General features: G+C 46.0%; 1 protein-coding gene across 2 annotated transcripts in view; it reads right to left on the bottom strand.

Annotated features, from left to right (window-relative positions):
• SNX18 (sorting nexin 18) overlaps positions 1-17919 on the bottom strand; it is a 198696-nt gene extending 180777 nt beyond the window's left edge. For both annotated transcript variants that reach the window (XM_070476672.1, XM_020904384.2), the window contains exon 1: positions 16068-17919. In XM_070476672.1, the coding sequence (XP_070332773.1) occupies positions 16068-17700 (1633 nt within the window). In that variant the 5' untranslated portion in view covers positions 17701-17919. The remainder of the gene's footprint in view (positions 1-16067) is intronic.
• Positions 17920-24629: the final 6710 nt, after the last annotated feature.

The following is a 24629-nucleotide window of genomic DNA, read 5'->3' as shown; positions in this document are numbered from 1 at the left end:
ACCTGAACTTTGCCTTCCTTTCCTTAACCAAATCTCTTATTCTCTCTCCGACCAATTATACAAAAGGTTCAGTCACTAAGCAACAGGGGATCCAAAGGCTACATTTTCTTCCTTTGAAAAAAAAAGAATTAGAAGAAAAAAGTAAGCACTTCATTTAATTTTGAAATCATGAATGTGCCAAAAACATTAACTAGATTTTGTCTTCCTGGGGCCCTGCCCCAGAAAACCCAGGCAATGAGGGACAGAACAGGAGACCGACTGAAGGGCACAGAGACAGCTGTACAGAAGCTGGGTGAACTAGACCTGTTTTTCTTCATTCCCTGGTACTTGTAAAATGTTGAAAGAAAATGCTAATTTGGCCAACGTGGCCTATTTTGCCCTTATCCCCCAATCACTGGTACCCACCCCCATGGGTTCCTGCTAACTCCCCATTAACTCTTTCCCCTTCTACTTTCCTCCCTCCTTTTGGTTTCCATCCACCCACTCGTTGATTCCTCCTTCCCCTCTCTCTGCTCCAATGTTTACTTTTCAAATTTTTTTTTAATTAGTAAAATAGCTCCAGAAACAAAGGCTGACATCCACATAAAAGGGGCAGGATAGGATGACCATCCATCCAGGTCCCAAGTGAGCACCTGCTCTATGCAAAGCTGTGGTCTGTACCCCGCAAGTCTAGTTTTTTTTTTAATCTTTAACCTGGAAAGAAAAGCAAGGATGACTCTTGTTTTCAGAGGTGGACAAGAGGCTGAGGCAAGGGAAATAACTTTACAAGGTGTCAGCTACATGTGTGTCTGGGTCTGCTTCCCAACCCACACCACCTCCTGTACCTGCCCAACTGGGGCTGCCTCCTGCCTGAGATCTCAAGGCCCCACGGAGCAGGCCCAGAACACGGGGCACCACACCACACCAAGCCCTCCAGAAACCTCATGGAGGGCTAAGCAACCCATGATCCACCTCCATGGAGAAGGAAATGGCAACCCACTCCAGTATTCTTGCCTAGGAAATCCCATCCCATCGACAGAGGAGCCTGGAGGGCCACAGTCCATGGGGCCGCAAAGAGTGGGACACGACCGAGTGACCGAGCTGGCACGCACGAACCACCTCCAGGCCCTCACCACTCCACTTATTCCTGCAGCAAGTCTGACTGAGTGGGCTCCAGATTTGGACCACATAAATAAATCGGAGAGGGTGCAAATAGTACCACTGAACTCAAGTCAGTGAGAGCAAAAATTCAAAGATACAAGTAATTTAAAATTCACTGTCAATTCACAAAGAGAACTTTTGAGTCATTTAAAAAGTAAGAAAGAGAGGGTCAGGACCAGGATAATAAATAACAAAAAAATAAATAAATAAAATAACAACAACAAAGACTTGATTGCTTGATGATAAAAAAATCACTTAAAGAACTCGGGCCTCTAAGTTTTGGTCCTGAAGGTACAATAAAAAGCTGTTTGTTCTGGTAAACGTCTTATTATTTCCTAATTAAGCAGACCTTTTAGCTCCATTCAGCAATCACCAGAAGTGCACCAGCAGAATGACATTTAGTATGAATGAAAACATTCACTGGAGTGCACCACATCTTAAAACATTTGATTACTTCTACTCACTATGTACATAGATCCATACAGCTCACCTTGCTCCAGAAATGAAGATGGAAATCACCGATTATATCTCTTGTGGCTAATTTGGTAGCATAGGTTGTTCTGTTCACAGCTAGGAAATGTGATAGATAATAAAGGTTCTTGTGTTTCAGCTTATATTGAGTAGTAAATACATGATAAAGATACTAGGATGATAGATTCAAGAGAATACTGTAAAAATAGCGTTTTTATTTCAGAAGATTCTGGATATAATGGTGAAAATGTTGATGTGCCTATGGCCAGGCAAACAGAGACAAAGACCAAAATTTGAGGATAAGAAAAACATGTATCATTTTCTTTCTTAAAGGTTTTCTACTCACAGAACCATAATAAAATAAGGTAGAAGGAATATTCTTGATAATTATGAACATACAATAAAACTCAAATAAAACAACTGATGTTGTAAAACAGAATTCATAGTGTGGCTAAAATTCAGAGAATACGCTTGATGCCTGAGGTGCACAGTGGATAATTCCTAATTCCTAGTCCTTTTGTTTCCTGATATATATGCATGGATATCAGTCTGTACAAATAAAGCGACATTAGGGATATTTGCAAGCTGCCAGCACTTCGGATTTAAATGACCTTTGACATACAACAAAACATACCTACACCTAAGACTAAAATGGACTTTGTAAACTACCTTTAACCAAAGGTAAAACCTTAGTTTCTTTTTTTCTAGGAAGATAAAGGGAGGCCCAAGCTAAGAGGTGGTGCAGTAGCAAAGAATTTGCCTGCCAATGCAGGAGATGCAGGTGCAATCCCTGGATTGGGAAGATCCTTGGAGAAGGAAATGACAACCCACTCCAGTATTCTTGCCTGGAGAATCCCATGGACAGAGAAGCCTGGTGGGCTATAGTCCATGGAGTCACAAAAGAGTCAGACACGACCGAGCACACACGCACACAGAGTAACATAAATTTAATAGAAGCTGCTAAGCAGACAGGCCCCTCTCTGTGGGGCAGGAATACAGCGAGCTGGCACTGGCCCTTTAGAAAAGAAACAGACACACGAGGTACACATCCAAAGCCAGATCCGTGATTCCCAGGACTGCTTCTGAGAGGGCTGCAGTTACTACTACAGTTAGAACAACATTTTCAAAGGACCTTTTTCTTTCTTTCACATATTCTTCCCAAATAATATCTGGTTTTTAACTTTAGAAATGTAATTGTAAACCCCAGTGTTACCAGCTGCTTCTTAAGCTACGGTGGGTACTAAGTGGTGAGCAGCCCAGCATTAATGGCTTCCCTCAGTGCTGTTCGCTGTGGCCATTATGACCGGCACTTCACATCACTTTACAATCACTACACTTTGGGGATGATTCCTAAGCCAACAGTTTTAAACTTAAGAACACTATTGGCCCTGGGGTATCCCTGCTTTCTGCCAATGGCGAGGACCAGGTTTCCACTGGCTATGAGTCTTTACTCTGGCCACATCTAGACTTCCTGAACCAATCATAAATAAACAACTGAAGTCAAAACAATCTAGAAATACAGTATTTTAAAACAGACATAAAATATAACTCAAAAAACATGAAAACTTATAGATTACCCATGCTGACATTTACTAGCATGTATAAAGATTTCTCACTGCAGGCAATAGGTGGGCTTTTGTGAAAATCACAAATGTCAATATAATGAAATATAATAAAAAGTCCAGAAAATGGGATTTTCTAAGGATCCCTTCAGCCCCATTCCTTCTCTTTCCCTCTAATCCTTCTTTTGTTAAACCTACCTGTTTCTATTCTTGGCATCACTACTTCCTGTCACTCAACTTTAAAACTTCAAAGGTAACTCTAGACTCAAGCTTCCCTGGTAGCTCAGTGGTAAAGCATCTGTCTGCAATGCAGGAGACGCAAGAGATGTGGGTTGGATCACTGGGTCAGAAAGATCCCCTGGAGGAGGAAACGGCAACCCACTCCAGTATTCTTGCCTGGGAAATCCCTGGATAGGGGAGCCTGGCAGGCTGGAGTCCACGAGGTCATAAAAGAGTTGGACATGACTTAGCAACTAAACAGTAACTCTAGACTTAAGAGAGCCCCTCCTCACCAGTCCTTCCACTCTCCCTGACAGGTGTCTTCAGGTCACCTGCTCTTTCAAAGCCCGCCTCGAGCCTGGTCTACTAACAAGCCTCTGCAGGTCTGTACTCAGCCAACAGGAGCAGCTTCCTGGGAAACAAGTTGCACTCGGGGGACGCACGCCAAGAGCTCACAGTTAGGTTCTGTGGCTCACCACCTTCCTGCCTGCAAAGTGGGGATAATGAGAGAATTTACCTCAAAATCTTCCATGAGGTTTAAATAGATATAATACAGTGTAAAGCACCATGCCTGGCACACAAAAACCCTCAATTTATATTTGCTACTTTTATCTCAATTCAGAAGTCACTCTTCAGTTTCAAACCGTTAGTGGCTGCTGACTGCCTATAGGATAAAACCATTTTCTAGCAGGCATCCTACCTATTGTAGCATAAAGAGTACTGATCTCAGGTCAAAGCTTATTAGCTGTGTGATTCTGGAAATCACTCAACTTCCTTGAGCCTCACCTGGCACCCAGCTGGGGAGTTAAACAGCTATCCTGAGTTGAACAGTATCTCCTTACAAAAATTCACATCCACCTGGAAACTGTAACTGTGACCTTATTTGGAAACAGGGTCTTTGCCCACATAATTAGTTTGGGTGAGGTCATACTGGATTGGGCTTCCCAGGTGGCTCAGTGGTAAAGAATCCGCCTGCCAATGCAAGAAATGCAGGTTTGATCAAAGATCCCTGGGGGAAGAAATGGCAACCCACCCCAGTGATCTTGCCTGGGAAATCCCATGGATAGAGGAGTTTGGTGGGCTACAGTCCATGGGCTTGCAAAAAGTCGGACATGACTCAGTGAGCATGCAAGCCCAAGGTCGTACTGGAAGAACGGGCCCTCAATCCAATGTGGCAATAGCCTTAAAAGAAGAGGAGATGAGCACAGAGGGAGAAGGCAGGGTAAAGATGGAGGCAGAGACTGGAGCCATGAGTCTACATGCCAAGAACAGCAAGGGTTGCTGGCAACCACCAGAAGCTGGAAGGATCCTCCCGTCCAGCTTTTGGAGAGTGGCGCTGCCGATGTCTTCATGTCAGATTTCTAGACTCCGGAACTGGGAGAGAGTAAACTTGTATTTTTCTTAAGCCACCTCGTTGGTGGTAATCTCTTACGGCAGTCCTGGCAAACTAGTACAACAGCTAATCATTAACGCTTAGAGACATATTTGCCGTAGAAAATGGTTATTCCAGGTGTCACACAAAGAAACCGAGGCTGAGTGAAGCTGCTGGTGGGAACTCAGCCCCAGATGGTTGAGGTCCAGGCTCACAACCTCTCTGCTGTCACACCCACCCCTGTACAGAGTCAGATGCAATGGATGTGACTGCCCGGAATACTGCTGCTCACACAGTAAGCACTCAAAAATGGTAGCAACAGCCACACATACACCAATTCCCTAACCTGCTTGACCTCCAAGTCAAGGGTCAGCAAACATCTTCTTTAAGGGTCAGACAGTAAATATTTGATGCTTTGCAAGTTGAGGCAAAATTGAGCCTTATCTAACTATTAAAAAATAAATATAAAAAGCATCCTTAAGCTCAAGTGCTATAAATGAACAGGCACCTGGGTGGGTTTGCCAGTCAGCTGCAGACCCCACTGCATCTTCCAGCATCTTTGCTGGCAGCTCCATAGGCTCAGCGTGCAGGGCATTTTTATTCTCCTCCCTGTCCCTTGCCCCACTCCTGTTGGCCAACACCTCCTTCTGTCTCCTCTTCCCCACCCCCACAGACATTTTCTCAGTTTAGGATTTCACCATGTCTTGCCTGAATTATTCCAAGAACTTCCCATCTTGCCCCACCCCGAGCCACCCTTCACACCTGTCACCAGGCCTGCAGGCCCGAGCACATCAATACCCCTGTTGATCTTCTATGAGGCTCCCTCCATCACCTCCAGCATCAAAATCTCATGAGGACCTTTCTTAAGAACACCAGTGTTTAGGTTACATGTTCCCACCTTTCAGATTCAGTGCATCCAGAACGGGCCCTCTGTACAGCTGCAACCACGCCAAGGCTGATGTGAGAGGCGGCCGGGGTTTAGTCCCTGATTTTTGTACTTATGGTTCCCTCTGCCCAGAATGTCCTTCCCTGTGCTGTCCACCAGGCAAACCCCCAACTGCTTTTCAAAACTCTTCTTCCACTGAGACAGGGAGAAGCCAGTCTTGAACTCTGCATAGTTAACCACGCCTCCTCTGTCCTACTTCACACTATGGCACATGCTACCATGACTGTATGGGTCACACTGTACAGTGACAGCTAACTCACCTGTCAGCCTCCCTCAGTGACCTAAGCTCTGGGCATGGAGTGTATCAGCGCTTATATGCTTATCAAACCTATCCTAAAGCATTCCCAGGATCAACCACGCACTGTCCATGGATGTTCCTCCAAAAGGCAAAATACAACTATCTTTCAAAGGGAAAACCAATGCTACCACCCAAAACTCTAACACAACCCTGGACTCTCATGCATTATTATTATACAGGCACTAAGTTAGACCCACCTCTGATTTCAGTTTTCTGCACACACACATCCTCCCTCCGTCATGGAACTGCATCTTCCCTGAGGGCAGGCACCTCCTGCTCAACACCCACACCCAGCGCTTTGTGTATCCAAGTCACTCAACACTGTAAACACACACGCTCTAATTCACATGTTTTGAATTAAGCAAAAGGGACCCCAGGGAAAGAGTAGTCTCATGAAAGCTTACCAAAGAGGAGAGAAACATACGAGTTTAAACACCAAAAATCAATATAAAGTTTAATCATGAGGTACATAATTTTTCTGGCACATAAAATGAAGCATTTTCAAACTTCCTCTCCTCCTCCCCACTCCAGTGAATTTTGGAAAGTCATTTCGTAGATACTTAAGACTTAAACTGCTCACATGTTCATGACTTCACCCATAAAACACATCCAGATCCTATCTTTATTTCCTGTACGCTTTTAAATCCTGTTATCCATCATCATATAAATAGAAAAACAAAAAAAAAATTCTATAAATCACAGAAGAAATCTATTTCAAAATTAACCAAGAAGTACTTTGGAGTGCCTACTTCATTAACCTCACAAGCATTCATTAAGTACTTACTATGCATGTGTGAAACAGTGGAACTTTGCACTTGAGGAACATAAAGACGATCCCTGCACACTAATCAAGCAACATACAGTCTCTGGCACACCAGTCAGCATTTTATCGGCAAAGACAACTTAGAAACGGGCTGGGATACTCCAAGGACAGGAACTTGACCTGGGGCTTGACTGTGAGCGCGCTGGGTGGGGGAGATGTGGAGCGGAACGCAGGAGCCTGAACACCATCAAGGATTACTCTGAAGTCCTAATAGCCCATCCCCACCTCTGTGTCACTCAGAGCCTTCCTCATCTCAGCTGACGGAGACTCCATTCTTAGCGCTGGTGAAGCCCAAACCAGAGTCACTCTGATGTCTCCTCTTCCTCTCAGGTGCCACATCTGATCCTTTAGGAAAACCTGCTGATTCTATCTTAAAAATAAATCTAGAGTGGGACCTCACTGTCTCATCATCTCTCAGCCACATTATCAGATTTACTGGCTCCTAGCTCCTACCACTGAAGCGACTTAGCAGCAGCAGCAGCTCCTACCTTCGGCCTCCACCCTGCCTCATCCCTGCCCATTCTCTTCTCAACAGAGCAACTGGAGTCAGTCTGTTAAAAGGCCTACTGGTACATCGCTCCTTCCCTCAAAACCTGTAATAGCTCCCGTCAAACCCGGGCTTTCACTCCAAATCCTGACAATGACCTATGAAGCCCCGGAAGTGGAACCTTCTGGGACCTCACCTCCTACTCAGACCTTCTTAGCACCCATCACCTGGTCTCCCTACTGTTCCTCAGCAGGCCCAACACACACCCACACTAGCACCTTTACTCCGGCTGGATCTCCTGCCTGAAGAGCTCTTCCCCCATACCTGTTTGGTTAACCCCCTCACCTCCTTAAATCTCATCTTCTCGATGAGGCCTTGATCATCATGCTTTTCAATATGCACCTCATTCCGCCTCTGGCCTCCCCAAGTCCACTTGTTCTGCTCCACTTTTATTTTCCCCCAACACATATCATGAGGCGGGTGACTGTCACTGCGCTCCAGATCCACGCTCTGGGGTCGCCTGATCGCGTCGACCAGCATCTCCCTGTGCCCCTCCGGCCGCAGAGACCAACTGAGCCAGCCTTACCTGCGCCGGGCCACCCAGTGGGCAGGGAGAAGGCCTTCTGTGCCCAGAGCGCCTGTGGCTTGGAGGTCTGGCCCTTAGGAGCATTCACTTCCCCTCGGCCCCAAGGTCCCCCAGTGACCTGCCCTGGAGGTGGGGGCAGGCCCAGACTGTGGCGTTGGGGCGGGTGGTGGGCACACTTGGGCCCCGGTTGTCAGATTCTTTCTGACCAAGGTGTTTTTCACACTGCACTCTGGAGGTGGGGACCAGCCTGGGTCATGAGGGGTGACCCAGAGAGGCTGGTATGGGTGCCGGTGAGGTTCCCCAAGAGTCCCTTGGACTGCAAGGAGATCAAACCAGTGAATCCTAAAAGAAATCAACCGTGAATATTCACTGGCAGGACTGATGCGGAAGCTGAAGCTCTAGTACTTTGGCCACCTGATGCAAAGAGGGACTCACTGGAAAAGACCTTGATGCTGAGAAAGACTGAAGGCAGGAGGAAAAGGGGATGACAGAGGACAAGATGGTTGGATGGCATCACTGACTCAACAGACATGAGTTTGAGCAAGCTTTGGGTGATGGTGAAGGAGAGAGAAGCCTGGTATGCTGCAGTCCATGGGGTCGCAAAGAGTCAGACACGACTGAGTGACTGAACTGAACACATACCATACTTGGACACACATTATAATTACTCAGTGTGTGTTTTTCCCTGTGTCTCCACCCTGCTAGAATGTAAACTCTACAAGGGTGGTGACCTTTTGTTTTGACTCCTGGTGCAAGCGTAGCATCTTTACTAGTGACTGATCTATGATGGGCACTGAAATATTTGTTGAATAAAATCAGGTTTACCTTTCAGAGGATCCCATGAATAAACTGAATGATGTTAAGCTCCCCTCCCTAACCACTGTCTCCCTACCTGCTAAATAACACATAAAACTTCTTTATCTGAAGAAAAAAGTCACATCACAGTGACAGACACAAAGTTCCAAGGAAAGGGAGAAGAAATGACATGTGGACTAAAATTCGTCCACATTGAAGTTTAACCGAGCTAAAAATACAAGATCAACAATACAAGACTGGCTCTATGTCTGAAGAGAAGACAGTATTTAGATCTCAAGGTGAACTACAGCTTGTAGGAGGGAAAACAGCCGATCACACCTTCTGTCTTTGGTGGCCCTATTAATTACACCTTCATCTGGGTCAGAGGGAAGCTGCTCCAGCGGCCCAGCAAGCCTTCGCGTCGGAACACCTGGGAGCTCTCATCACAGGCAGGAAGCCAGGGAGTCATCACTTTCACATTTGCAGCACCTGGCAGGGAGAAGCCCTGGATGCATGTTTGCTGATCTGAATTAAATGTGCGTGACTCTTCTTTCATGCCAACCGATAAAGGATTTTCATGCTCCTAGATTACAGAGTCACATAAACAAAGAATGCTCTTGAAACTAGCCTGAAACAAGGTCAAAGTGTTCATTATATACTTTGGAATATTTTATTTTCATGGTTTTTTTTTGGGGGGGGATATTTTATTCTCAATGCAGGAACGATGCTATTAAAAGAGTTAACCAACAAAACGATATCTAGGAAACCATGAACCACATAGTTTCAGGTGATGGAACTGAAGCTCAGAAATGCCAACACTTGTGTGTAAAGGACACAAGTAATTTGGAGGAAGAGAGAGGCTGACAAGAGACAATTTACATAAACTCCTTAGTGTGAACAACAGCAAACTGCTGACTCCAATAACACTGATGATTATTCCTATCACCATTTTTCCTGGTGTGCAAAACAACAGCTGCATTAAAATACAGCACTCAACTACTGTACTGATGATTCCACCGGGTTTTATACTTTGTCTGCAATTCTGGTGGTAAAAGGCCGCCTGAAGGGATGATAAGATCGCTGGAACTGTCTTTTAAGGGAGAGTATCTCCCATCTTAAAAGTACCTTTATACTTTGCAAAATCAATTGCTTAGTGAGCAATTACTAAGAATCGTAACATTTGGTCCTCATGATGACCTTATGAGGAAGTGTTCCCTCTCCTGTCAGTGAGAAAATGGGGCTCACAGAGGTTAAAACAGCTGCCCAAGGATCCCCTCACATCTGGTCACCCAGATGTCAGGCTGGCCCACGGTGACCAGACTCTGCTGTGGGGCCCCAGAGCCGATTCAGCCCCCCATCAGACCCAGACCAGCCCCACCTGCTCTGTGAAGCCCCGGGGACTCTCAGCACCCTGGCACACAGCTTCCCTGCCACCAGTCAAAAAACTCCATGATGGGACTTCCTCTGCACCTCCACTGCAGGGGGTACAGGTTTGATCTCTGGTCAGAGAACTAAGCTCCTGCCTGCTGCCCGGCACAGCCAAGAAACAAAATAACAACAACAAAAACCTCCATGAGGATCAAAGTCCTGTCCATTCCTCCTGCAGACACAAATCAAGTCTGTGCTCTGTAAACATGGGACGAAAAACAGTTCAGGTCTTCTGGGCACAGTCTCTCTAAACAGAAAGCATTTCTGTGGCGTGTGTGTGTGTGTGTGTGTTCATCATAAGTAGATAGCAAATTAAATCTAATTTGAAAAACACTTTGAGAAGACAGCAGATTTTTAGTTAGCCTGAAAAGAAGGAATCTGTTTAAGAAAAGTGTCAAAAAAAAAAAAAAAAAAGTGTCATGTTGGTAAGGGTTGTTTGGGTTCTACACGGTCTTTGAAAATTCAAAGATGACCAGATAGGAGCCTGTGCATATGACACTTCAAGAGGACAGTCCAGCTGAGTCCAAGATTCCTTAGAAGACCGTGAGTGGCAATTCAGGTCCCTGCCACCTCTGGGCTCTACAGTGACCAACCTAACAGACCAGACTTCCTGATACAATTCTGCGGAGGGCTTCACGACTCAAAAATGAAGTCGGAAAAGACCAATGACAAGGTGATGTGAGCAGTGTCCCCACCTAGATTGTGACCAAGACATTCGGTGGCCAGTCACACTGATGCTTTAACCCAGGGATTCAGTCATCTATAACAAGGCAGTGGAAGAAATTTCAGACTTTATTTTTTGGGGCTCCAAAATCACTGCAGATGGTGATTGCAGCCATGAAATTAAAAGACGCTCGCTCCTTGGAAGAAAAGTTATAACCAACCTAGAAAGCATATTAAAAAGCAGAGACATTACTTTGCCAACAAAGGTCCATCTGGTCAAGGCTATGGTTTTTCCAGTGGTCATGTATGGATGTGAGAGTTGGACTGTGAGGAAAGCTGAGCACCAAAGAATTGATGATTTTGAACTGTGGTATTGGAGAAGACTCTTGAGAGTCCCTTGGACTGCAAGGAGATCCAACCAGTCCATCCTAAAGGAGATCAGTCCTGGGTGTTCATTGGAAGGACTGATGCTGAGGCTGAAACTCCAGTACTTTGGCCATCTCATGCAAAGAGTTGACTCATTGGAAAAGACTCTGATGCTGGGAAAGATTGAAGGCAGGAGGAGAAGGGGACGACAGAGGCTGGATGGCATCACCGACTTGATGGGCATGAATTTGAGTAAACTCCAGGAGTTGGTGATGGACAGGGAGGCCTGGCATGCTGCGATTCATGGGGTCGCAAAGAGTCGGACACGACTGAGCGACTGAACTGAACTGAACAAAAACCCCAAAGGCAACCTTGTCTCCACTAAGAAAATACAGATTGGGCCAAATCTCAAGGCTGGAACTGAAGTCTCCTTAAAAAATAGCTGGGAGTGAATAGGAGAGGAGAATGGTACAGTTAAAGATGAGACTAAAGCAAAAAAGGTGAATGACCTCGGTTGCTAGTCCAAAGGTTTCAAAGTAAGGATGATCTTGTAAACAGCCCGCTTAATAGACCTCTCCTCTGTATTCTGGCACCACCTTCTCAGGGCAATGTTTAGACACAGGAGAATGGGGAGCAGAGAGGGAAGGGCTCACAGTGGTCCAGCCTCACCTCGAGTGCCCTGTCGGGACTCTGGCTATCTTTAATTAATGTCTGAGGGACAGAAGACCAACCCTCCCTGTGCTGACAGGAAGCACAATGGTGAAATTCTACCCACAAGACTGCCAGGCTCACTACTGGTGTACCATTCCTGAGGTCCTGGGGTTGCCTTCTGTTCAAAAGAAAGCTCCGTCTGGAACGTTTACAGAGGGCAGTGAAGTAGACCCTGCGTGTTTAATTTACGAGCACAGAAAACAGGACTGCCTGTTTGTCTGCTTCTGCATCCCCGCTTCACACACTCAGACTATACTTTACCAACCAATCACTTTTACATGATTTTATACCTTTTCTCTGGAATACAATTTCCCTTTAAGTCACTGCCTCTGGCTATCTAGTCCGATTCATCAACAAAGATGAAACCAACATTTCTCATCATCTAACATTACAGTCTTTCCCTTTCACAGTATTCCGCAAGAGATAAGCCCAAAGCTTTTAAACCACCATCACTCGCTGCCTTCCAGATTAAGCTTCATTAAATACCAGAGATTAATCGTATCTTTGGAAACAGAATTGAATACGCTAAGAAACTGATAGTGAAATACATTCTACACACCACACCAAACTCACTAACACTGGCATTATAAAAGCATACAGCAGGCAGGGACGATGAAGAGGAAGGGGATAAGAGGCTGCCATTTCAAGAAAAGAAAATCAAGACCACGGGGTTACAAAGCTCACTGATAGACCTGTGTAGGCTGGTTAGTCAGCAATCAATGAACCATCCATGAACAAAGAATTTAAGGGGCTCCTGTGACAGCAAAGCAAAATATGAATTAAATTCAAACAGGTTCTGAATTCCATCTTCTGTCCCTCAGACTACAGAAAACTGCCTTCTTCCTACACTGAACTCCGTGAACCAAAATAGGTCTGTTTAGCTAAGACTTCATCAGTAGATTAAAAAAAAAAAATCAGAATTCTAACATTCCCTTTTTGCTGAAGAAAACACAAGGCTCTCTTCATTTCTGCAGAAAGCACTTATACTAAAACCATTATTAAGTTTAAGTGGTGGTTTCAGTACTAAGTACGGTCAGTAAACCCCAGCTGACCATACTGCAGGGTATTTACATTTTCCACCCTCTTTCTGGAGACAGTTCCTTATGAGCCTCAAATGTCCATCCGGAACCCAGTTGGGTTTTCTGAACGGGGCATGAAGGCAGGATGCAAAGCCGGTGGACTTCCTCCCGCTGCACAAGTATTACTCGATGGTTGGGTGCCCAGGATGTTCTGTAGAGAAAGATCTAGCAGGACCTGTTTCCCTGCCTACTTTTTATCCCTTAAGTCCATACAGAGAGGGAATGCCAGGTGATGATCGAGAGAAAAGAAAACTATCTGGAAGTATGTGAAGAGATCATCGATTTGCCAGAGAAACCCATGACAGGATTGACAGTTAAACTCTGGCCAACAGTCCAGTTCAATACGGTCCAATGAGAACCTAGAGCAAGGATGGAAAACAGGCCTCATCTCTGTTGTCCAGTATGGTAGCCGCTGGCTATAAAGCACTTGAAGTATAACTAGTATGACTAAGGAACTGAATTTTTTAAATTTTATTGAACTGTAACTAACTTGAAGAGTTACATGAGGCTTACAGACTCAGCCTGGAAGAACTCAGGTCCAAAACTCTTGGGAAAGCTGGCTGATGGCAGCAGTCTCCTGGATAAGAAAAAGGCTCCACAGGAGCCTAACAGTCCCGTCCTTTCCCCCAAGAACTAAGGGAGAAAAAGAACTAATTAACTCCCCTTCTTAACTGCTTTAGTAATTAAAAAGTACTTTCTAATCATTTTCTGACTCAACTGAATGGTGGGTCTCCTAATATATGATGGCCTGCATGCTAAGTCGCTTCAGTCGTGTCCGACTGTGCAATCCTATGGACTGTAGCCTGTCAGATTCCTCTGTCCATGGGATTCTCCAGGCAGGAATACTGGAGTGGGTTGCCATGATTTTCTCCTGGGTAATATATGATTAGAACATGTAAAATGTAAAAGAGATAAAACCACTTTTCTCTTACTGAAAACAACAAAGACTTAATGTAAACTTTGGACCAAATACTTACAACAAAAAGATCGCATAAACTGCTTAAAGATTTTCACTTTTTTTTTTTACTCTCCTCTCCAAAGTCACAGTAAGGCCTACAATATGATTATGTTTTGAGATCCTGAAGGAAAAAACTACTTGTAAACAAAATTCCCAAGTGCTCAGATGAAGATTCATTCCAACAGCAACTGTGGAGTAGGGGCGGGAGGGGGGTTGTTTCTTCTGCTCTGTACAGTCATGTGAACATCCAGAACATGTTCAAAAAGCTTCAGCCAGGCTTAAAGCTCATCTGTATTCCTAAAACGGCCAACACCAGCATCCCTGATAAATGCTGGCTATAAACAAATGCTTTTAGCTTTATGCACTGCACACTATAGCTTTAAATGGCAGTACATTCTAAAGATATGTTTCCAGGGACACAGGCTCCCTGTACATCACACACCAAGGCGACAGCAGAAACAAACAAAAAGTTGATATGTTGAATATCAACTGATGTTCTTCTGAAGTTCCTGAAGATTATGTTTAGGGCCCTTGAACTGTTTAAACAAGGTAAAAATGGTACTGGTTTTAATGAAGGAAGTTTCTCAAATCCCAACAGGAGACAATTTTAGTTCTAGTGTTAAACAAAAATAATAAACTATGTATATGGCTTAACAGACTACATACAAACTCAAAATAGACTTTATAGCAAACATCAAGTATTTTCTAATCACTTCGACAGCAGAGTCACTCAACAAGGCTGAGTGTGTGGTCTGAAGACAGTAAAACCACTGAATGAACTGACGCTGCCCTGTAGTAGCTAGCCACCTGTGTGACTGCACGAGTCTGTACCTGGCTCCACTCCTTGAACTGTTTATCAACAATATGCATAAACTCACAGAAACATTTAAAAAGGCACCCAGCGCTGGATCCAGAATGATGTGACACAGTGGAATTTAAATGTCAGATCCTGCATTAAAGGCTCAAAGAGTCAGTTGCACCAGCACCGACTAAAATATCAAGAATTCATAGCAATTTATGCAAAAAAGGGAGGTCACAGGGAACAAAGACGTAGGTTCAATGCAGGTCAATAGTGATATGGCTGCCCAAACAGCTAATTTAACCTTATATTTCACTTACAAGATGTAAATTGTCAAAAAAGTTACTGTTCTCCACTGAAACTAGTATTGCAGATGTTTGGGGCAGTGCATTTTAGCAGGGACTACCCCAGCATCAGCATATTTGCCGGACCCCTCTCTGGGGAGTTAGAAGCCTGTCACCTACTCGGAAGGGCAGGAGTGCAGCAGAGGGGAAGGAAGCTGCTGTCCCAAAAGGTCTGATGGGCTGATATGACGAGGAAGAAACTTACTTTGTGTGTTTCCAGGGAACAGAAAGACAATCAAGAGAGGCAAACTTTAGTTTAACACCAGGAAGAACAGGTTAAAGATCTGGGCTGTTTGTAAACCGGCTGTCCCACCTCAAAGGGCAGCAAGCGACTCATTACCCAGGGCCAGACGCATTGGCCCAAGGTTCCCACCCCCTCAAGGAAGGTGGTTAGGTGACGCCCTCTTCCCCTCCCCCACAGCGAACCGCAGACCTGCTCAGCAAGGCTGCCTCCCATTCTCCCTCTCTCCAGGCATGCTACCAGAATGCAAGCCAGCGAGTAACCGTAAGGCAGGATTTACTGCTCTAATTTATTTTCTAAGAAAACAATCTGCAAAGCAGGACTTACCTTTATCTGCAGATATCCACTCTTGCCCCTGATTTCCACACTTCCGGAAACCCATGGCTAAATGACACTGCCAGTGTTCAAATGGATGCCTAACATGGCTTGGGTCCCCATCTGATTCTCCCCTAGACACAAGATGACCAATCCCAGAAGCTCATTACCCAACTATTCACACTCTAAAATGACAGCACTGTCGTCAAATGTGCTTTCCCAACCTCCTCTGAAGAGTGTACCCGCAGCCTGTCTGGAAAAGCCTGTCTGGAAACACTTTAAGGAGGAAGCTACCAACCCACCATCCGCCCTACCCTTGGGGCACCGCCTGGCTGCCCACATCCCTGCGGGGACCCCGACCTGTGGGATATTAATCTGAAACATACAGTGGGACTTCTGTCAAAGTGACCCTCTCAGCCTGAACAACACATCCCACACCGTCCGCTCTTAAGGCCAGGCTTTACCTTTCTGGACGTGGATGATGTCGGGGAAGTTGGCCAGGTGGCCCTGGTACAACGCCAACAGGTCCATGACCGGGTCTAGGTCTTGCCTGGGCTGCTCGGCAAACAGCTCGCCGATGGCGTCGTAGGCATCTCCGGTGAAGGCGATGGCCTGGTTCAGGCCGGCCGAGAAGGCCTGCTGGTCCAGCTCAAAGGCCTGGCTGAGGCCGCGGAAGGACTGCCCCACCCTCTGGTACTCCTTCTTGAAGCCGGTCACCTGCTTGCGCGCGAACTCGTTGGCTGTGTGGTTGAGCTGCAGCGCGCTGTCGTCCATCTTCTTGGTGAAGCACTTGAAGCCTTCGATCTTGCTCTCCACCTCCTGCAGGTCGAGGGCGGCGGCGGGGGGCGTGCTCAGGGTCAGGAAGAAGTTGGCACCCACCATCTCATCCTTCTCGGCCTTCCTCTTGCCCTGCTTCCAGGCCTTCTCGTCGGTGCTGCTGGGGCAGGTCAGGAAGTGCTGGAAGACGTCGCACTGCGCCAGCACCGGGTGGCTGGCCATGTGGTTCATCCACCAAATCAGGCCTTTTCTGCGCTTGGAGATGAAGTCCTCCTCGAAGCGGCCGGTGGCCTGCTTCTCGGGCAGGTGGGGCACCGAGATGACCGGGAACTTCTCGGCCAGGCGCGCGTACAGCCAGTCGAAGTGTTTGTAGCGCCGGTGCACCGGCACCTGCGTGTGCGTGGGCACCAGCTTGTAAGAGATGTAGCTCTTCATGCCCTTGAACTTGGTCTGCTTGGTGGGGTCGTCGATGGTGCACTGGAAGGGGTAGGGGTTCTCCTGCCACTCGGGGCCATAGGGTCCCAGCACCACGCACAGCTTGTCCCCATCCTTCACGAAGCCCGACGCCTCACCCAGCACGAAGGCCTCCCCGCCCGACTTGACGAAGGTGGAGAAGCGGTTGAGGTTGCGGCTCACGGTGGCCGAGCTCTTGGCCCCCGACGGGTGGTGCTGCGGGGGCGCAGAGCCGCCGCGGGAGCCCAGCGACAAGTCGGAGCGCGTGGACAAGCTGTAGCGGCCAGCAGCGCCGACGCCCCCAGACGACGAGCCGTCGAGGTCCGGGTAAGCGCCGCTCCCCAGTGCGCCCGGCTCGTCAGCCACGGTGGAGCTGTCGTCCCACTCATCGTCCCAGTCATCGTCGCTGCCCTGGCTGGCCTGGTAGCCGCCGCCGCCGCCGTAGAGCTGTTGCGGCGACGGCTGCAGGGCGCTCCCGCCGTACGAGAAACCCTGCGGCTGGAAGGTGCTCACCGGCGGCGCCTGCTGCGGTTGCAGCAGCGGCTGGAAGGCGTCGGGCGGCGGCTTGAAGGAGGTGGGGGGCACGGAGGGCAGGGGCTCGAAGCCGCCGGGTGGCACGTTGGCATAGCGGGCCGGGGCGCTCGGGGCGCCCGGGCCGCCGTCGCTCGCCGGGCCGGGCTCGGGGGCGCGGATCACCTGCACGTAAGAGGCCGGGAAGAGGCCGCGGTCTCCGCGGCTGTTGATCCCCTCGAGCCAGCCCTCGATGTCCTGTTCGCTGCACAGGCTCAGCACCTCGTGCTCCCGCAGCGAGATCTCGCCCGGGTTCTCCGACCTGAAGTCGTAGAGCGCCCGGGCGCGCAGCGCCATGGTCCCGGCACCCCGGCGGGCTGCCCCCCGACTCCCGGCGCCCTGAGCCTGGCGCCCGCCCGAGGGGCCCGCGGTCGTGCCCGCGCCCTGGAGCGCTGAGAGGAGCTCCGAAGGCAGCACACACTCCTGTGCCCCCACCCGCTGGTCGCGCCCTCTGCGCCGCTCCGCTAGCAGCGCAGACTGCCGCGCTGGGCCGCCGCCGCCGCCGATTGGGGGCGGGGCCCGCGGCCTCCCACGTCCCCAGCTGCGCTAATCCACGGCCGAGAGCCGCGCGCTAGGCGAGAGCAAGCGATGGCCGAGCCGCCGCGCACGCCCCCAGGTTCGACTCGGTGGCCGCCACTGCCCCCTTGTGGCCAGTGCCGTTCAGTGAGGCGCATGGGTGAGAGCTTGAGGGTGAAGGCTTCTCTTCAGAAGTGAACTGACATCTTTCTTTTTTAGGCTTTTAAGTTAAAAAAAAAGTATCTTAGAAAGTAAGTTAATATTTTCATTGCTGATTAACGTTCCCACTCTGAGCGCTCAGTGAATACTCGTCAATGACATAACCCACGCGTCTGTTGAAGGATTTTCAATGAATGTTAGCTATTGCGCTAAGAAAGACGGGATGCAGGGAGGTGCGCTGTAAACTGACGGAGAAGCTCCCTGACATCTTCTACCCACTGGAGGCTTTTGGTCAAAAAAGAGAGGAGAGTGACAAGAGCAAAGTAAGAAAGGCGCTGCGTTTCACCAAGTAAGAGGCCAAGGGTTGTGTAGCGGAGGGAGGCACTGGAGAGTTTACACTAAAATAAATGTGCTGAGAGAGCTTGCATTTTGCCTGTGTCCCGTCCCCTTCCTAAAACACGTGAGTGAGAGTTTAAGCTTCCACTCCAGGCTACTGGGGTCCATCTATCTTCTGATAATCCCTGCCTGTATGACCTTGAGCAAGTCACTTTTTGCACTCCTGGATTTGTTGTGGGGATTTGATAATCGTGGAATCTCTATTTACAGATGAGGAAAATGAAACAGAGAGCTTGCATTATAGGTGGGAAGCACAGTTCAAGTGTTTGCTGCTGCTGCTGTTATTTTAAAAAGCAAAAACCTTGTCCTCCTTCATAAAGAGAATGCTAAATCCCTTCAGTCGTGTCTGACTCTTAGCGACCCTATGGACTGTAGCCCACCAGCCTCTTCCGTCCATGGGATTCTACAGGCAAGAATAATGGAGTGGGTTGCCATTTCCTTCTCCATCATAAAGAGAATAGGGGTCCTAAAATTACAGCCCCCGGATATGTGCTGGAGGAAGGGTACCAGTGTTCAGACCCCTGCTCCTAGCCTGGACTCAGTGACCACCCCTCTCCATCCATTTGTCTCACTATATTTATACTATTTTTAAGATAAGTAGATAAAATCACTTCCTGACGTTTTAATCAACTCCAATCTCCTAGAGTTGCCTTATTTCACATCTTCTTTTCTTTCAGAGTTTAATTTGCCTAAAGCTTTTTCTTCTCAGAATCCCCTCTTATTAAGTCTAGCCTAATTATTCCTTTGAAGACACCTCTAATTGGGTGTTAGCATTCATATGTCATTAATTTCATCCTGTCCTCTGACCCTTTTCAAGCAAATCTGGGAAAGGAGCCAGAAGAGTATACAATCATTATAAGAGCTGTGGTATTCTAAACTTCCTGCACAAAACCACCAACCCAATATACCAGAATTACTCCCACAGTATTTATCCCTAATACAAACCCTTAATTCAATTCAGTAGGCAAATTCTGAATTACACCACTTGTAGCTGAAAATTCTGCATTAGGACAGTTCTCACGGCAAGTAACAGAGGTAACTGAATTTTGATATCAGCAATTGATGTGGTCAGAATCATGATGTCAACAGGTATGAACCATCGAGAATACAATTTATTTTACTTATTAGCTCCTGAGAAGCTAATCCAAAATATTTAAGATAAATACATTCTGTTTCACCTTTTTTATTCATCTGGTAGTTAACTTTTTAGATTAAAAAGTGATTAAAGTAGCATGAAACTTGCAATGCTTTGGGATTTCAAATAGGGAGGGAGACTGGAAATCTGTTTCCAGGTGTTAAGGTTGCTGAAATTTGAGGGGATGGCATTTATAGACAGGTTGGGCTTCTCTGTAGAGTCATGGCTGGGGAACTGCTGGATTCCAGAGGTTGTTTGCAGAACCAGTGCAGGAGCAACTGTTTAGGGGTCATGAATGACAGAGACATGGTTCCTAGTCCCATGGACCCTAATAGCAGGAAAGACACCACCCCTTAAAGGCCGTGGATAGCTAGAAAATATACTCAAGTATTAAAAACTTATAACTGTTCACTCAAGGAAGTAGATACAGTAATACATTGTAAAGAGATTTCTCTAGAAAGTAAAGCATATTATTTATAATTCAATTTACAGAATCATCATTATAACCATCAACTATTTCCATTTCATTATGCTTTTCTAAAAACAAGTCACTAGGGAATACTAAATGGCTCCAAACAACCACATTTTCACACTTCTTTCCTTGGCCTCAGAGGCCTTAGGTGGCTGGGCTCCTGCCCCTCTTTCTATCCCTCTCTTCCACTGGAGAGAAACCACAGTGGTTTCTTTGCTAACAAGACAAATATGCCTTGCTTTTTTTTTTTTCCAGTAGACTTTGTTTTTCTAGAGCAGTAGTAGGTTCATAGCAAAACTGAGCAGAAAGTAAAGAGATTTTTCCGTATACAGCCCGTCACAACACCACTACCCCGTCACAACAGCCTCCCCATGGACACATCTGTCACCCAAAGCCCATAGCTTCTGTTAGAATTCACTAGTGTTGTCCATTCTATGGACTTGGACTAATGTATAATGACATGTATCCACCATTATATTATCACATAGAATACTTTCACTACCCTAAAACTCCTCTGTGTTCTGCCTACTAATCCTTTCCCTCCTCTCTCCCTCCCTCCTAATCCTTGGTAAACACTGATATCTCTTCTACTCCGAAGTTTTGCCTGTTCCAGAATGTCATATAGTGGGAAACATACTATGGAGCCTTTTCCAATTGGCTTCTTTCATTCAATAATATGCATTTAAGATTCCTCCATGTCTTTTCATAGCTTGGTAGCTCATTTCTTTTTAGCACTGAATAATATTTCATTGCCTGGGTATGCCACAGTTTATCCACTTACCTACTGAAGGACATCTGGGTTGCTTCCAAGTTTTGCCAATTATCAAAAAAGTCGCTGTAAATCTGTGCAGGTTTTTGTGTGACTGTAAGTTAGCAACTCCTTTGGGTGAATATCAAGTAATGCGATTACTGAAGTATGTGTAATTTTGTGAGAAAATGCCAGTGGTCTTCTGCAGTGGCTGTACTACTTTGCATTCCCACCAGCAATGAATGAGAGTCCCTGTTACTGTAAATCCTCACTATCATTTGTTGTTATCAGTGTTCTGGACTTCGGCCTTTCTAATTTGCCAACAAAGGTCTGTCTAGTCAAGGCTGTTTTTCCAGTGTGGATGTGTGGATGTGAGAGTTGGACTGTGAAGAAAGCTGAGCACTGAAGAATTGATGCTTTTGAACTGTGGTGTTGGAGAAGACTCTTGAGAGTCCCTTGGAACGCAAGGAGATCCAACCAGTCCATCCTGAAGGAGATCAGTCCTGGGTGTTCATTGGAAGGACTGATGCTGAAGCTGAAACTCCAATACTTTGGCCACCTCATGCAAAGAGTTGACTCATTGGAAAAGACCCTGATGCTGGGAAAGATTGAAGGCAGGAGGAGAAGGGGACGACAGAGGATGAGATGGCTGGATGGCATCATCGTCTCAATGGACGTGAGTTTGAGTAAACTCCAGGAGTTGGTGATGGACGGGGAGGCCTGGCGTGCTGCAATTCATGGGGTCACAAACAGTCGGACACAACTGAGCGACTGAACTGAACTGAACTGAATAAGCTTGGAGTGGTATGTCATTGTTGTTTTAATTTGCATTTCCCTGATGACATATGATGTGGAGCATCTTTGCATGTGCTTATTTGCCATTTGTATATCTTCTTCAGTGAGGTGTCTGTTAAGGTCTTTGGCCCATTTTTAAATTGGGTTACTTTCTTATTTTTTATTTTGAAGAATCTTTTGAATATTTTAGATAACAGTCCTTTATCAACTGTTTCTTTTGCAAATATTTCTCCCAATCTGTGGCTTGTCTTCTCATTTTCTTGATGTAATCTTTCACAGAGCAGAAGTTTTTAATTTTAATGAAGCCCAACATCGATTATTTTTTTTCATGGATAGCACCTTTGAAGTTGTATCTGAAAAGTCATTGTCATACCCAAGGTCATCTAGGTTTTCGCCTATGCTATTTTCCAGGGTTTTTATAGTTTTGCATTTTGTACATTTAGGTCTCTGATCCATTTGAGTTAATTTTTGTGAAGGGTATAGGATTTGTGTCTAGATTCATTTTTTGCATGTGGATGTCCAGTTGTTCCAGCACTATTTATTGAAAAACCTATCTTTGCTCTTTTTTCAAAGGTCAGTTGAGTCTATTTATGAGTCTGTTACTGGGCTGTCTGTTTCACTGATTTGTCTGTTTTGTCTTTCACCAATACTGCACTGTACTGATTACTGCAGCTGTAGAGTAAGGTTTGAAGTTGAGTAGTTTTAGCAGTCTTAACTTTTGTTCTTCTCCCTTAACTTTGTGTTGGTTATACTAGATTTTTTACCTCTCTGTATAAACTTGAGAATCAGTTAGTGGATATCTACAAAATAACTTGCTGGGATTTTGATTGGAATTGCATTGGATCTATAGGTCAAGTTGGGAAGAATTGACATCTTGGCAATATTCAGTATTCCTATTCATGAACATGGAATATCTCTCTGTTTGTGTAATTGCTCTTTTATTTCCTTCCTCAGTTTTTGTAGTTTCTTCATGTACATCTTGTACAAGTTTTGGTATATGTTTGCCTAAATGGTTCATTTTGAGGGGGTACTAGTATAAGTGGTATTGTGCTTTTAATTTTAGCTCCACTTGTTCATTGCTGGTATGTATAGGAAAACAGTTGACTTTTGTATATTATCCTTGCATCCTGCAACCTTGCTATAATGTATTATGAATTTTATGGGGGGGTGGGATTTGTTGTTGATTCTACTGGATTTTTCTGCATAAATAAGCATATCCTCTGCAAACAGTTTTATTTCTTCCTTCCCAAACTGTATAACTTTTCCTATTCTTCATTGCCTTAGCTAGGACTTCCAGTATGATGTTGAAAAGCAGTCATGAAAGGAGGAAGGATGGGGACAAGTTGTGTATGGTGCTCGGCCCCTATGGCCCCAAATGGCAGGAAGAGCCCCAACCCCTTCCAGTGCACCATCAACAACCCCACCAAGCAGACCAAGTTCAAGGGCATGAAGAGCTTCGCCTCCTACAAGCTGTACCCATGCACCCTCTCTTCAGTTATGTGCAATCTACTATAAGTCCATCAAAAGTGTTCTTCATTTCTTTACAGTGTTTTTGATCTCTAGCATTTCTTTTAGTTCCTCAAATTTCCATTTCTCTGCTTTCACTACCCATCAGTACTTTTTTTTTTTTTAAGGTGTTTATTTTTATTTTGTTTTGGCCATGCTCTATGGCATGTGGGATCTTAGTTCCCTGACCAGGGTTTGAACCCGTGTCTCCTGCATTGAGAGCATGGAGTCTTAACAACTGGACCACCAGGGAAGCCCCCATCAGTACTTGTATACTGTCTCCTTTATTCTTCAGAGCTGTTAACTTTTTAATGATAGTTGTTTTAATTTCCCAACCTGATCATTCCAACATCCTGGCCATATATGAATCTGGTTCTGATGCTTGATCTTTCTCTATTCCAGCTGTATTTTTTGCCTTTTAGTATGCCTTGTAATATTTTCTTGCTAGCCAGGCATGATGTGTTGGCCTTTAGTGATATATGGTAAGGTGTAGGGGGCTGGGAAACATTTTAGTCTAGGATTAGGTCTCAAACCTTTAGTGAGGTTGTGTCTCTGGATTGTGAACTTCACATGTGCTTCTTTTAGGTGAGGCTAGAAGGCTAGAGGGTGCTGGAGTTGGGCAGTTCCCTGCCCCCAGATCAGCTGGGCTGCATTAAAGCCCAAGCAGCTTAGGCTCTGGGGAAAATTTTCTCCTGAGGGAAGTTCTTGTTAAAAAGAACAGAATGCTCTGGAATATTTCAAAATGGTTCCTTTTTCCCTGCCAGAATATTTCTCTGATATTCACTGTGAGCATGTGGTAGAGATCCAAGAGGTAAAACTCACAGATGTGTAGGACCCCCTGATGACTGGGTCTCCCTAGAGTTTGTGACTCTCAGAGTTGTCCATGCTAAGCCTCCAGCAGTTCCTGAATTACAGTTCAGGTTTTCCTATCCAGCCGTGATTCCTGCAGAGGTTTATACTCTAGGAAGTTGTGATTCTCTATATTCTCCTGTGGGTCTCTCCAATTTGGGGAGTTTGCCCTGTGACTCCACTTTTCTTACAGATCTAAGAAGGTTGGTTGATTTCCCACTTTGCTCAGCTTCACTCTCTTTGCTGTTTTCTCTGTCTGGATTCCTCTTCCCCCAGATCCACCATACTGCACCTTCACTTCATTCCAAATCAACATGGATCCTCCATCGCTCCTTTCTTCTCCTGCCTTGGAGAACCTGGGAGTAAGATGGAGGGAGCCTGGGCCCCTGAGTCACAATTGCAATTGGATTTTGTGAGAGAAAAAAACCTTTGTTGGGTAAGCTAGTGAGATTGCATGGTTTGTTTATTGAGGCACCTGGCTTCAATTACTCTGACAAATACCACCTCCCCTTTCCCCATCTTCTTTCATCCTGTGCTACTTTTCATCATAGCACTTACTACCTAATATAAACACATTTAGTCACTGTCTCTCCCGTTAGAATGTAAACCTTTTTTAGGGCAGCAAGTTTGTTTGGAGGTACTAAGAATAC

The sequence above is a fragment of the Odocoileus virginianus genome, chromosome 14 (genome assembly GCF_023699985.2).
Source record: "Odocoileus virginianus isolate 20LAN1187 ecotype Illinois chromosome 14, Ovbor_1.2, whole genome shotgun sequence".
NCBI lineage: Eukaryota > Metazoa > Chordata > Mammalia > Artiodactyla > Cervidae > Odocoileus > Odocoileus virginianus.
This window is presented reverse-complemented; position numbering and strand designations above follow the sequence as displayed.